This window comes from Callithrix jacchus, chromosome 8 (assembly GCF_049354715.1).
Source record: "Callithrix jacchus isolate 240 chromosome 8, calJac240_pri, whole genome shotgun sequence".
In the NCBI taxonomy this organism is placed as follows: domain Eukaryota; kingdom Metazoa; phylum Chordata; class Mammalia; order Primates; family Cebidae; genus Callithrix; species Callithrix jacchus.
This window is the reverse complement of record NC_133509.1, coordinates 57617507-57629766: the sequence shown is the minus strand read 5'-3', so window position 1 is coordinate 57629766 and position 12260 is coordinate 57617507. Positions and strand designations below refer to the sequence as shown.

At 43.5% G+C, this 12260-nt stretch overlaps 2 protein-coding genes across 27 annotated transcripts in view; one reads left to right on the top strand and one right to left on the bottom strand.

Moving 5' to 3' along the window:
- The window catches only part of HOMEZ (homeobox and leucine zipper encoding), a 25195-nt gene extending 13558 nt beyond the window's left edge, over window positions 1–11637 (top strand). For 5 of the 7 annotated variants that reach the window (XM_078334543.1, XM_035260114.3, XM_035260113.3 and 2 more), the window contains one exon: window positions 8214–11637. In XM_078334543.1, coding sequence (XP_078190669.1) covers window positions 8214–9820 — 1607 coding nt within the window. In that variant the 3' untranslated portion in view covers window positions 9821–11637. Of the gene's footprint in view, window positions 1–2676; window positions 2806–8213 lie in introns of all 7 variants that reach the window. The other 2 variants (XM_054239794.2, XM_035260112.3) reach the window with 1 other exon arrangement.
- Window positions 3304–12260, bottom strand: part of RNF212B (ring finger protein 212B) — a 73460-nt gene continuing 64503 nt past the window's right edge. For 11 of the 20 annotated variants that reach the window (XM_035260117.3, XM_035260119.3, XM_035260123.3 and 8 more), the window contains one exon: window positions 11607–12260. In XM_035260117.3, the coding sequence (XP_035116008.3) occupies window positions 12192–12260 (69 nt within the window). In that variant the 3' untranslated portion in view covers window positions 11607–12191. Of the gene's footprint in view, window positions 3889–7070; window positions 7173–11606 lie in introns of those variants that run through there. The other 9 variants (XM_017977003.4, XM_078334555.1, XM_078334545.1 and 6 more) reach the window with 5 other exon arrangements.

The window sequence follows — 12260 nt, the reverse complement described above, 5'->3', positions numbered from 1 at the left end:
CTTCTGACTCCCGTACCCAGCCATACTGAGAAAACCAACCAGGAAACTGAGAACCCAAGTCCTCTGGGGTTCCTAGTGTTGCGTCCTGTTCTGAGACTACTAAACTGAAAGAAGACTCAAGCTGAGACCTGTTTGGTAATGTGGGCCCAGATCAGATTTTTTTTCTTTTTTTTGTCATGTGAACCTCCTTCCCATCGTACACTTGAAGCCTTTTTATATTATACGATTAGGTTAGATGGTAGTAACTGAAAAAGCCAGATTGGGAATTTTAAAGATAATGAATACATATCTTAAACATTATAATTAAAAGTACGTTCATTTCACCAATCTTTTGATGTAGTGGTGAGACTGTTTTTGTGTCTAAGTCAGCTGTTCGGAGTTCCCAATCCTCTTTCTAATATTAACTACACAGGGAGTCTCAAAACTGGGTATGCCCTGAGAACTTTTAAAAACTGTGGATGCCTGGGCCCCACACAGACTATTGAATCTGAATGGGGAGAAGGGTGGCCTTGTTTTTAAGCTTCCCAGGTAATTCCAGTGTGCAGTCTGAGACGAGAGCCACTCTGGCACTTTCATCATCTTTGATTTCCTGTTTTGCTTTATTTATAAAAGTGAAGAAATTTAGACACCTTTGAGTGCAGAGGACTTTCAAGATTAAGTTCCACCCCTCAGTCTTTTACAGTTGTCTTCCTCACTCCTGACTCAACAGTTTTTAAAATGCATACTCTTCTTTGTGTTATGTCTCTCCAAAGCATTTGACTTAGTTTTCATAGGAACAGTTTTTAAAAATCAATATTCCTGAAGGAACAATTTTAATGCAGTGAGTTTTCATAGGTTTATGTGAGATTTAATTACATTATTATATAGACACTGAAAAGGTATGGACATAAGAAGGTTTGTAATCACACAAAACTGGCCCCAGCACACAGGACAACTGAATGAAGCAGGTGATTTTGGCTCACTAGTAGCCTACTAGCCTTTAGTTTCCAGTGCACTGTGGGTATTGGTCATGTAATCCGGTGATCAGTTAAGCCAGGCTCCTGGCCCAGTTGAGCATTGCTCCCTTCCACTCTTTCCAACTAATATCACAAATACCTTGTCCTTTCTAGATGCACTTGAATTCTTGAGTATTCCATCAACTCTTTACATTCATTCACATTAAGCTGTTCATCTTTAAGCAATTGCCACTATTGCCTTTATTAAGTTGGAAGGATATGAGACAGTAATCCTTAACCTGGCTTCTTTTTTTTTTTTTTGAGACACAGTCTCACTCCCTCACCAGGCGCCAGGCTGGAGTGCAGTGGCGGGACCTTGGATCACTGCAACCTCCATCTCCAGGTTCAAGCACTCCTGCCTCAGCCTCCTGAGTAGCTGGGACTACAGTCATGCGCCACGACACCCAGCTAATTTTTTTGTATTTTTGGTAGAGATGGGGTTTCACCATGTTGGCCAGGATGGTCTTGATCTCTAGCTCTAGACCTCATGATCCGCCCACCTCGGCCTCCCAAAGTGCTGAGATTATAGGCATGAGCCACCACACCCAGCATTTTTTTTTTTTTTTTAGACAGAGTCCTGCTCTGTCACCCAGGCTGGAAGTGCAATGGTGTGATCTTGGCTCACTGCAACCTCTGCCTCCCAGGTTCAAGCGATTCACTTGCCTTAGCCTCCCAAGTAGCTGGGATTGCTGGTGACCGCCACTCCCAGCTTTTTTTTTTTGTATTTTTAGTAGAGACGGGGTTTTGCCATGTTGGTCTGGCTGGTCTCGAACTCCTGACCTCAAGTGATCTGCCTGCCTCGGCCTCCCAAAATGCTGGGATTACAGGCATGAGTCATCATGTCCAGCCATAACCTGGCTTTTGGCAGTCACTAAAGCCCCGGAGTTTATTGTGTAAGTGTGAATGTTTATTTCAGGAAGGTTAATCATAACTTTCTGAGGGTCTGTAACTTTTGTCTAATTCTCAAAGAGGTTCATGAACCAAAAAGTTAAGCATATAACCTGAATATTGCTATAAGTCTTTAAGGCCCTTAAAACTATATCCCAAACACATTTCAGGAGTACTTCAGATTGTTAAATAAAGATTTCAGGAATTCCGCAGGATCATATCTAGTCTCCCACTTTATTTATTTTTATTTATTTATGTATTTATTTTGAGACAGAATCTCGCTCTGTTACCCAGGCTGGAGTGCAGTGTCGCAATCTTGGCTCACTGCAACCTCAGCCTCCCAGGTTCAAGCGATTCTCCTGCCTCAGCCTTCCCAGTAGCTGGGACTATAGGCACATGCCACCACAGCCAGCCAATTTTTGTATTTTTAGTAGAAACGAGGTTTCACCATGTTGGCCAGGCTGGTCTCAAACTCCTGACCTCAAGTGATCTGCCTGCCTTGGCCTCCCAAATTGCTGGGATTATAGGCATAAGCCACCACACCTGGCCTCATCTCCCACTTTAACCATCTCCAACTTTAATGATAAGCCTAGTTCAAATCTAAAGTTCTAGAGTCCTCTTTTTCCTAGGACTGTATAAACACAGAAACTGGAACTTTAAGAAAGCCCATTTTTCTCTGCCATCTGCTTAGGGATATGGAAAGCCTAAGGGGAAAGAAGAGTGTTATATTAACTCAGAGAGAGAGAGAGGGATACTTTTTTTTTAATTTTAAAAATTTATTTTCTTTCTTTAGTTTTGAGACAGGGTCTCACTCTGTCGCTCAGTCTGGAGTATAGTGGCATGATCTCGGCTCACTGCAACCTCCGCCTTCCCGGTTCAAGCAATTCTCCTGCCTCAGCCTCCCAAGTAGCTGGGACTACAGGTGCGCACAACCATACCCGGCTAATTTTTTGCATTTTTAATAGAGACGGGTTTTGCCATGTTAGCCAGGCTGGTCTCGAACTCCCGACTTCGTGATCTGCCTGCCTTGGCCTCCCAAAGTGCTAGGATTACAGGTGTGAGCCATCACATTTGGCCTTAAAATTTGTTTATTACTGACTGATTGATTGAGACAAGGTCTTTCTATATTGCCCAGGCTGGTCTTGAACTCTTGAGCTCAAGTGATCCTCCTGCCTCCCAAAATGCTGGGAATACAGGCATGAGCCACTGCACCTGGCCATGACTCCATATATTTTATTAGTGATCTTTAAGTAGCAGTAGGACATATCTGGCATGTTTAATAAGGATACAAATTTAGGTGGTATTCAGAATAGATGCTCATCACCACCACTACCTCCTCTGCCCTAGGACTCCTCACTTCAGCTTTTGATTCCCTTCTTTTTCTACCTAATCCAAAATGGACACACAAGAACACAAGATACCGTAGTGTCTTTATTGTGATTTTGATTACTAGAGGTTCTACCCTACTTCTTATAATTCTCATGAGCCACCCTGGTTGTAGTTTTCTCCTAGTTCAAAGCCAGATTCTTCCAGGGAAGTACCAGCTATACAGCTGTGTGCCTTGATTTAAGTCACCATTCTGTTTCAGGAAGTGTTCCATAACATGTTTTGTGTAAGTGAAAACTATGTGTATAGTACACCAAATATGCTATTTGCAGTACTGTATGTTACACTGAAATACCAAGCTGATGCTGACAATATGAAGGACATCAAGCCACATAAATGAAAACAAATGCTTCCTTATAGCTTTTAATGTTTATAAATGTACCTGCCTTATACTTATATTCCCATCTCAGTATTCATCCTCACACTGGACTGCTTTGTTCCTTCTGCTTTATTTTCTTTATCTCTAAACTGTTATCGTGTCTTTATATAAGAGGACACAAATGAGGTTAAGTAGATATCAAGCATTGCCATCATAAAGTATTCTCCAGCTTTGATTTGGTGGTGTTCCGGGTGGGCCACAGTTTCTAAATGGTAGTTTTCAGCTGTGTCCTGGATGAACCTGGAAGGGGAAAGGTGGAACTATCACATAGGCAACCGACATTCCAATCACAAAGAATTCAAATTATGGATGCAATTCTAAAGCAGTGGTTTTCATACATTTTTAAAGCAGCAAATACATTCTGAAATTGTATTTAAACCCCAAAATATTAAAAGTATAGAATCATAGATATCCTGGTTTCCTCATCACTAGTTAAAATTAGGGCTCTGCAAAAATAGATTGAAAACACTGATTTTTAAATGATTCAGTCTTTGTCCCAGTTACCCCATTGTCTAGGAGGAGCATTACTTTACATCAGAATCACTTCCATGAAGTTGAAGTGATGATAAAAAGCTACTATTTATTGAGCCCTTACTTTGTTCTCAGTATAATGTCAAGTGCACTTTTTCAGTCATAAACTTGCTGGGTAGGTGCTTTTTTGCTTTTTTCTTTTCTTTTTGAGATAAGGTCTCTCTCTGTCACCCAGGCTGCAGTGCAGTGCACAGTCTTGGTTCACTGCAACGTCAACCTCCCGGGCTCAAGCAGTCCTCCCACCTCAGCCTCCCAAGTAGCTGGGACTACAGTTGCGCTACCATGCCCATCTAATATTTTTTATTATTATTATTATTATAGAGACAGTTTCACCATGCTTCCCAGGCTGGTCTCAAACTTCTGGGCTCAAGCCATCTACCCACCTTGCCCTCCCAAAGTGTTGGTGTTACAGGCGTGAGCCACCACGCTTGGCCCAAAAAAAGGGGCTTTTTTCTGATGCGAAATTAAGGCTTAGAGAAGTTAAATAACTTGCCCAAAGACAAGCAGCTTTCTAGAAAGTGGAATTACATTAATTCATCTCACCCTGGACATCCCTCCTCTAACATTTGCTCTATGCCCTGCCTATACATAACACCTAGCACATAGTACTATTACATACTCTCTGCGCTGTCTTCATTTTGTTACACAGGAGGAAACTAGGCTCACGTAGGGTAAGTGACTTGCCTGAGATCACATAGCTGATAAGTGGCAAAACCGGGATTCAAACTCAGGTTGGCCTTATCGAAGAACTCGTATTTCTACCTATCATGCCATGCTACCTCCATTGACCCTCTTAAGGGCTCTTCAAGCAATATTGCTTTCAGGGTCTGTATAGCCTCAGTTAGTTAGATTTGCTTGTTAAAAGGAAATGGTGACATGCATTAAAATACTTCTGAATTTTAAAAATCATGGTTTCAAATCCCTGATATCACATTGCTCTAAATTTATGGACTTGAGATTTATTTTTGCAATTCATCATGTAGCATTTACATAGGAATTCCATCCTCTCCTTAGCAGATCTGGAGTAGTACTTAAAAACACAGATGGAAGGCCCAGCATGGTGGCTCACGCCTATAATTCCAGCACTTTGAGAGGCTGAGGCAGGCGGATCACGAAGTCAGTTGAAGACAAGCCTGGCCAACATGGTGAAACCCCGTCTCTACTAAAAAAAATTAGCTAGGCATGATGGAGCATGCCTATAGTCCCAGCTACTCAGGAGGCTGAGGCAGGGGAATCGCTTGAACCCGGGAGGCGGAGGTTGCAGTAAGCCAAGATCACGCCACTGCAATATAGCCTGGCAACAGAGCAAGACTCCATCTCCAAAATAAATAAATAAATAATTAAAAAAAAAAAAAATCCAGATAGGATTCCCCTAAGAGTAAAGGGTGACAAATGTGTTAAAGGGTCTCTAGTGCCCACACAGGGAGCTGAGTTAAAATTGTCAGCAGAATATTCTGGGAAATAACTTAAGCAGTTATTTCAGGAAAGAAGCACAGTCAAGGCTATCCCTGCAGTCCCCATACCTATAACCCTGGGAGCAGTGCTGCTGCTGAGCAGCTTGCAGGAGCTGGTTACAATTTATAATGAGCCTGTCCACCTGGTCTTGAGGAGAAAGCTGGGCTGAAAAGATAAGCGCAAGAGACCTTCTGCCCTGTGAGGAGGGGACTGTTAGTGACTGAGGGAGCTCTCTGGGCTCCCTGGGGAGAAGCTGAGCTGTTGGAAGAGACAAAGGCTGGGGGAGGGGATAACCTTTGTTCTAAGGCTGACTTGGGGGCGGAAACATTTTCCTCTCCATTTTCACATGACCTAAAGGATTGGGGGAGTGAGCCTCATTTAACCTAGATCTCTGACCCATATCTCTCATTCAACCAAGAGATGGAAAAAATCAAGCTATCAGGTTTGGGCTTAGGGCTTAAAGGTCCTATCATTCATTTGCCTTCCCCCAACACTCCACCACCAAGAAGGGAAAGAAAAAAGGGAGCTGGGCAGAGGACGGTGTTGTCCTACCTTCCAGATATTCATCAGTTGTATTCTCAATCTATTACTCCACATTCTAAATATAATTATAAATTGTTAGGATCCAAAGAGTTAGTAACAAGCCAGGCACAATGGTGTGCACCTGTAGTCCCAGCCACTCAGGAGGTTGAGGCAGGAGAATCACTTGATCCCAGGAATTCGAGGTTGTAGTGCATTATGATTGCACCTATGCATAGCACGCCAGCCTGGGCAACATAGTGAGACCTTGTCTCCAAAAAAAATAGCAGCTGGGCGAGGTGGCTCATGCCTGTAATCCCAGCACTTTGGGAGACAGAGGTGGGTGGATCACTTGAGGTCAGGAGTTTGAGACCAGCCTGGCCAACACAGAGAAACCCCGTCTCTACTAAAAATACAAAAATTAGCCAGGCATCATGGGGCATGCTTGTATTCCCAGCCACTTGGGAGGCTGAGGCAGAAGAATCACTTGAACCTGGGAGGCGGAGGCTGCAGTGAGCTCAAACTGTGCTACTGCACTCCATCCTGGGCAACAGAGTGAGACCTTGCTCAAATACAAAACAAAACAAAAACAGTTTTGAGGGCCAGGTGCAGTGGCTCACTCCAGTAATCTCAGGACTTTGGGAGGCTGAGGTGGGAGGATCACTTGAGGCTAGGAGTTTGAGACCAGCCTGGGCAACATAATGAGACCCTGTCTACAGAAAAAATTTAAAATTAGCTGGATGTGGCTGCATGCATCTGTAGTCCTAGCTACTTGGGAGGCTGAGGTGGAAGGATTGCTTGAGCCCAAGAGTTGAAAGCTGCAATGAGCTATGATCATTGCACTCCAGCCTCGGCAACAGAGTGAGACCCTGACTCTTGAAAAAAACAAAAATGTGCACACATACACACAAGCCAGTTGAAATTCTTGCTCCTCTTGTTTTTGCGATCGAGTCTTCACTATGTGATTCTTGTTCCATGAATTTAGAAGGTGAGAGTTGGTGGATAGCTTCTAGAAATGGCTTTGAATAGGAAAGATAAAGGCTGTATTAGAGATATGATGGTGCCACTGCACTTCAGCCTGGGTGGCCTCAGTGAGAGAGCAATATTATCTCTTAAAAAATAAAACACTGCTGGACGCAGTGGCTCAAATCTGTAATCCCAGCACTTTGGGAGACTGAGACAGGTAGATCACAAGGTCAGGAGTTCAAGACCAGCCTGGCCAAGATGGTGAAACCCAGTCTCTACTAAAAACATAAAAAGTAGCCGGGCGTGGTGGTGGGTGCCTATAATCCCCGCTTCTCAGGAGGCTGAGGCAAGAGGACTTCTTGAGCCTGGGAGGTTGAGGCTGCAGTGAGCTATGATCATACCACTGCACTCCAGCCTGGGCGACAGAGTGCAAATTTGTCTTAAAAAAAAAAAAAAAAAACCACACACTAAAAAAACTATATCGGGATCAGTTTTTCTGCTTAACTTCTAAAGACAGACAGATTTTTTTTTTTTTTCTGAGATAGAGTCTCACTATATCATCCAGGCTGGAGTGCAGTGGTGTTGTCATAGTTCACTGCAGCCTCCACCTCTGAGGCTCAAGCAGCCCTCCTGCCTTAGCCTCCCAAGTAGCTGGGACTACAGGCATGAACCACCATGCCCAGCTGATTTAAATTTAAATTTTTTGTAGTCTCACCATGTTACCCAGGCTATTATTAAACCCCTGGGCTCAAGCAATCCTCTCACCTCGGCCTCCTGAAGTGCTGGGATTACAGGTGTGAACCACTATACCTGGCTTTAAAGACATTTTTTTCTTGGTACAACACTCACCAGTCACATGACTTGGGGTAATTTAACATCTATGAACTTTAGTCCACAGAAAATGGGAATTAAAGCAGGATCTGATGGCTTAAGATTATGAAAATTAAATGAGAAATTGTTGAAGCACTTAAAAAGCAATATAACATGATACAAATAGAAATTGTTTTGGTGTCCAGCAGTTAGTTTGGTAGAAATTGAATAATGTGTCAAAAAGAGGAGACCCAGTGATTGAGCTGTTTCTCTTCTTATTACAGCTATCTCTGAAGGGCACAAATCAGAAAGCATCATGCCTCCTAATAAAGAGGCCAGCAGTCTCAATAGTTCACCAGCGGGGCTCATCTGCCTCCCTCCAATCTCTGAGGAGCTACAGCTTGTATGGACCCAAGCAGCCCAGACCAGTGAGCTAGACAGCAATGAACACCTGCTACAAACCTTCAGCTACTTTCCCTATCCCAGCCTAGCAGACATTGCCCTTCTCTGCCTGCGTTATGGGTTGCAGATGGAGAAAGTCAAGACTTGGTTTATGGCCCAGCGCCTCCGCTGTGGCATTAGCTGGTCATCTGAAGAAATAGAAGAGACTCGAGCCCGAGTGGTCTACCATCGGGACCAACTCCATTTCAAATCCCTTCTCTCTTTTACTCATCATGCAGGACGGCCCCCAGAGGAGGTGCCTCCTCCAATGCCAGCTCCAGAACAAGTTGGTATTGGAATAGGTCCTCCAGCTCTTAGCAAGCCCACCCAGACGAAAGGATTGAAGGTAGAGCCTGAGGAGTCCTCTCAGATACTGCCACTGCCACAGAGTCACCAGAAGTTAAAGGAGTCCCTGATAACACCTGGCAGTGGAGCATTCCCCCACCAATCAGATTTTTGGCAAGATCTTCAAAGCAGTGGCCTCTCAAAGGAGCAGGCAGGCAGGGGTCCCAACCAGTCACACGGCATAGGTACTGCTTCCTGGAACCACTCCACAACTGTCCTCCAGCCACAAGCACGGGATAAGCCCCCACCAACTGCATTAATTGCCAGTAGTTGTAAGGAGGAGTCAGCATCTAGTGTTACTCCCTCTTCTTCCTCTACCTCTTCTTCCTCTTTCCAGGTACTATCTAATGGAGCAACTGCCACCTCCAAACCCCTTCAGCCACTAGGCTGTATCCCACAGTCAGTGTCACCCAGTGATCAGGCATTACCCCCACACCTGGAATCAGCCTGGCCCCATGGGCTACGGCATAACTCATTACCAGGTAGGGTTGGTCCCACAGAGTACCTATCCCCAGATATGCAACGCCAGCGAAAGCCCAAGCGCAAAACCAAAGAGCAGCTGGCTATCCTCAAATCCTTTTTTTTACAGTGCCAATGGGCACGGCGTGAAGATTACCATAAGTTAGAACAGATCACTGGTTTACCTCGGCCTGAAATCATTCAGTGGTTTGGTGACACACGCTATGCCTTGAAGCATGGGCAACTAAAATGGTTTCGGGACAATGCAGTACCTGGTGCCCCTAGTTTCCAAGACCCAGTAATTCCTACACCACCTCCACCATCAACCCGCTCCTTGAATGAAAGGGCTGAGACACCACCTCTGCCGACCCCTCCACCCCCACCGGATATGCAGCCCTTGGAGAGGTACTGGGCAGCCCACCAACAGCTACGGGAGACTGATATCCCTCAACTGAGTCAGGCTTCAAGGCTTAGCACCCAGCAGGTACTGGATTGGTTTGACTCTCGATTACCTCAGCCAGCTGAAGTGGTAGTTTGTCTAGATGAAGAAGAGGAAGAGGAGGAGGAAGAACTGCCAGAAGATGATGAGGAAGAGGAGGAGGAAGAAGATGATGATGATGATGATGATGTGATCATACAAGACTGAGTGGGGAGCTGGGGGAGGGGAGGTCTGTTACTAAAAGATGAACCAACTTAGCAACTGTTTAAACAAAGAAACCACATTTTTAAAATTACCTTGTGGCAGAGAACTAAAAAGTTTTGTGTTCTTCAGGGTGGGTGGCAGGGGAATGTAGTGAGGGTGAACCAGGGAGGATGACCATAGGGCACTAAGTAAGGCTGGGATTGGATCAGCAGAAATCCAGACCTCTAAGCTCAGTGTAGAGTGTACCAAGGATCTGGAGAAACCGTGGGCTGGGAAATGGCATTTGCCCTCCTCATGCCTGCTGTTCTTTTCCCTTAGTGTACTATAGAGAGGCCAGACCTTGGCCACACCTCTCCAGGAGGATTGGAAAGGAGTAAAGGATTCTAATTCGATTGATGATTCCAGTGCATCCCCAACCCTACCATCTTTCCTGGAATATAAGGCTCCCTTGCACTCCTTTTCTGAACACAAGTCTGTGTGTAATGCAACTGACTCTCTTACTTTTTTTCTTAATGACTGATCATTTCCTAGACAACTGAGATTCTCAGTAAGTCCCAGTCTCATCACAAATATTAACTTCCTTTTCCTCATACATCATGATTTTATATGTTTCACCTGCTTCATGACTGAATCACAGGTGGCAGAATATTTTCATTTCTTATGCTGGGACCACCCTTTGCCTTGTAGCTTTTTCTCTCTTTCCAAAATCCTCACTCTGTTCACTATTTGTCTCAGGGTAAATCTTCCCCCACTGAGCTTGTGAAAAACTTTAATTGGGTGGAGAATAATTTAGAATGGATATTTATTAGAAAAGAAGACCTTTTAAAAAGTAGAATTATGTTACAAAGGGGTGAAAGAGAGGGAACAGTTTCTCCTGGTTGAAGGGCAGTGGAGGTAGGTTTCAGGTTTGGTTTTACAAACCTCATAACGACCTTCTGTCCAGCTTGACAGAGACTAATTCTTCATCTTTTTGCTGCCAGTTTGTTTCCAGAAAAGAGACTTTTCCCTCTCTTTATAGGATCTGTCTTAGGGACAGAGGGACCATGGTCTTTGAGTCAATCAATTATTGATGTTTTAGAATGGTTTTCATTAGTTGGGAACAGCTATATGGCAAATAGGTATCATCAATGAGTTAACCATCTAAAAATAAAAGAGTGGAAGCCCTAAGATGCTAGAATAGTAATAAAAAGGCCAAAAATAAAATTGTTTCTCTCTCATCCACTTTGCTACTGCTATGGTTTAGGGATTAATGGAACCAAATCCATTAACATTCGAATTCAACATACTTTTATTGTTTGAAGGGGCAGGACTTATTGAGGTAAATTAAAAGAAAAACAAAAACTTTAAAAGGAAGTAGCTCAGCATCTATCACCAGGCAGATTGTTTCTCAGCCATCAAATGATAATGACTAAAATTTCTGAGGCTTCAGGAGTAACAGAGATACAAGAGTCTTGGAGGTAACTCCATTTGCTACAGAACAGGCTCTTGCCCAAAAGAGAAGGTGTCTAGAAATTCCTTTAAAAATAAATTCAGAGTACCAGAAAGGGTATGGGGATCCTAGTTCAGATAAACAAGATAATTCCCAAGACCTAATTTATTTCTGACAGATGCCTGCTATTTTCTGTTTTCCCAGTATTTTTGCTTAAGGCCAGTTTGTGAGTGGCTAACATATTAAATTCCTCATTTCTGCCATTTAGTACCCAAAGTCGAATACATGTTTGATCTCAGTGGTAGTGTTGTTTGCCATTCCACCATTCCAGAGCTTGTAATAGTGATAGAATCGTAGCAATAAAAGGACATCCTCTTAATTTTACTACCTATATATTTTACTAAGCTGAAAATCAGTGTTTCTAACAGTTGTTTTCAATAGAAAGGAAAATTAACATATTTAATAGTAATTAAGCATAGAGGAAACAATAGGCAAACAGAAAAAGTACAAGGACAAAGAACAGAGATGTTTTGTTTTGCTTGTTAACACTGACAATGGGAGAGTATATCCAAAGCTAAAAATTAAAACCAGAAATGAAACAGTGATGCGTATATGACCCACCACATCCCCATTCCCAACTCCCAACCAAATATGATGCCAAGAATTATTTTTACAATCTTTGTTTCAAGTTGTAGGAAATGAGGGAAGCTACCTGTGTCTTCTGGAAGAGATATAAACATCATCTTGAAGCGCTAGCCTTTTCTAAGACCTGACCACTGTCCTGGGAGGAGATAAGGGTGAATAGGGTAAAGATGAGGAAGCATAAGGTAGAGTGAAACCAGGAAACAACACCAGGGTACTTTTTCCAGAGCCATCACCCCAATGGGTACTGGATGCTACAGTCTATCTTTCAGCAGTATGTATACATCAGACCTTGAAGATCGTCTATCTAGAAGTGCTCCATGCTCCTCTTCTACTGGGTAATCCAGTCTGCCTCTGTTGTTGGTAGGGAGT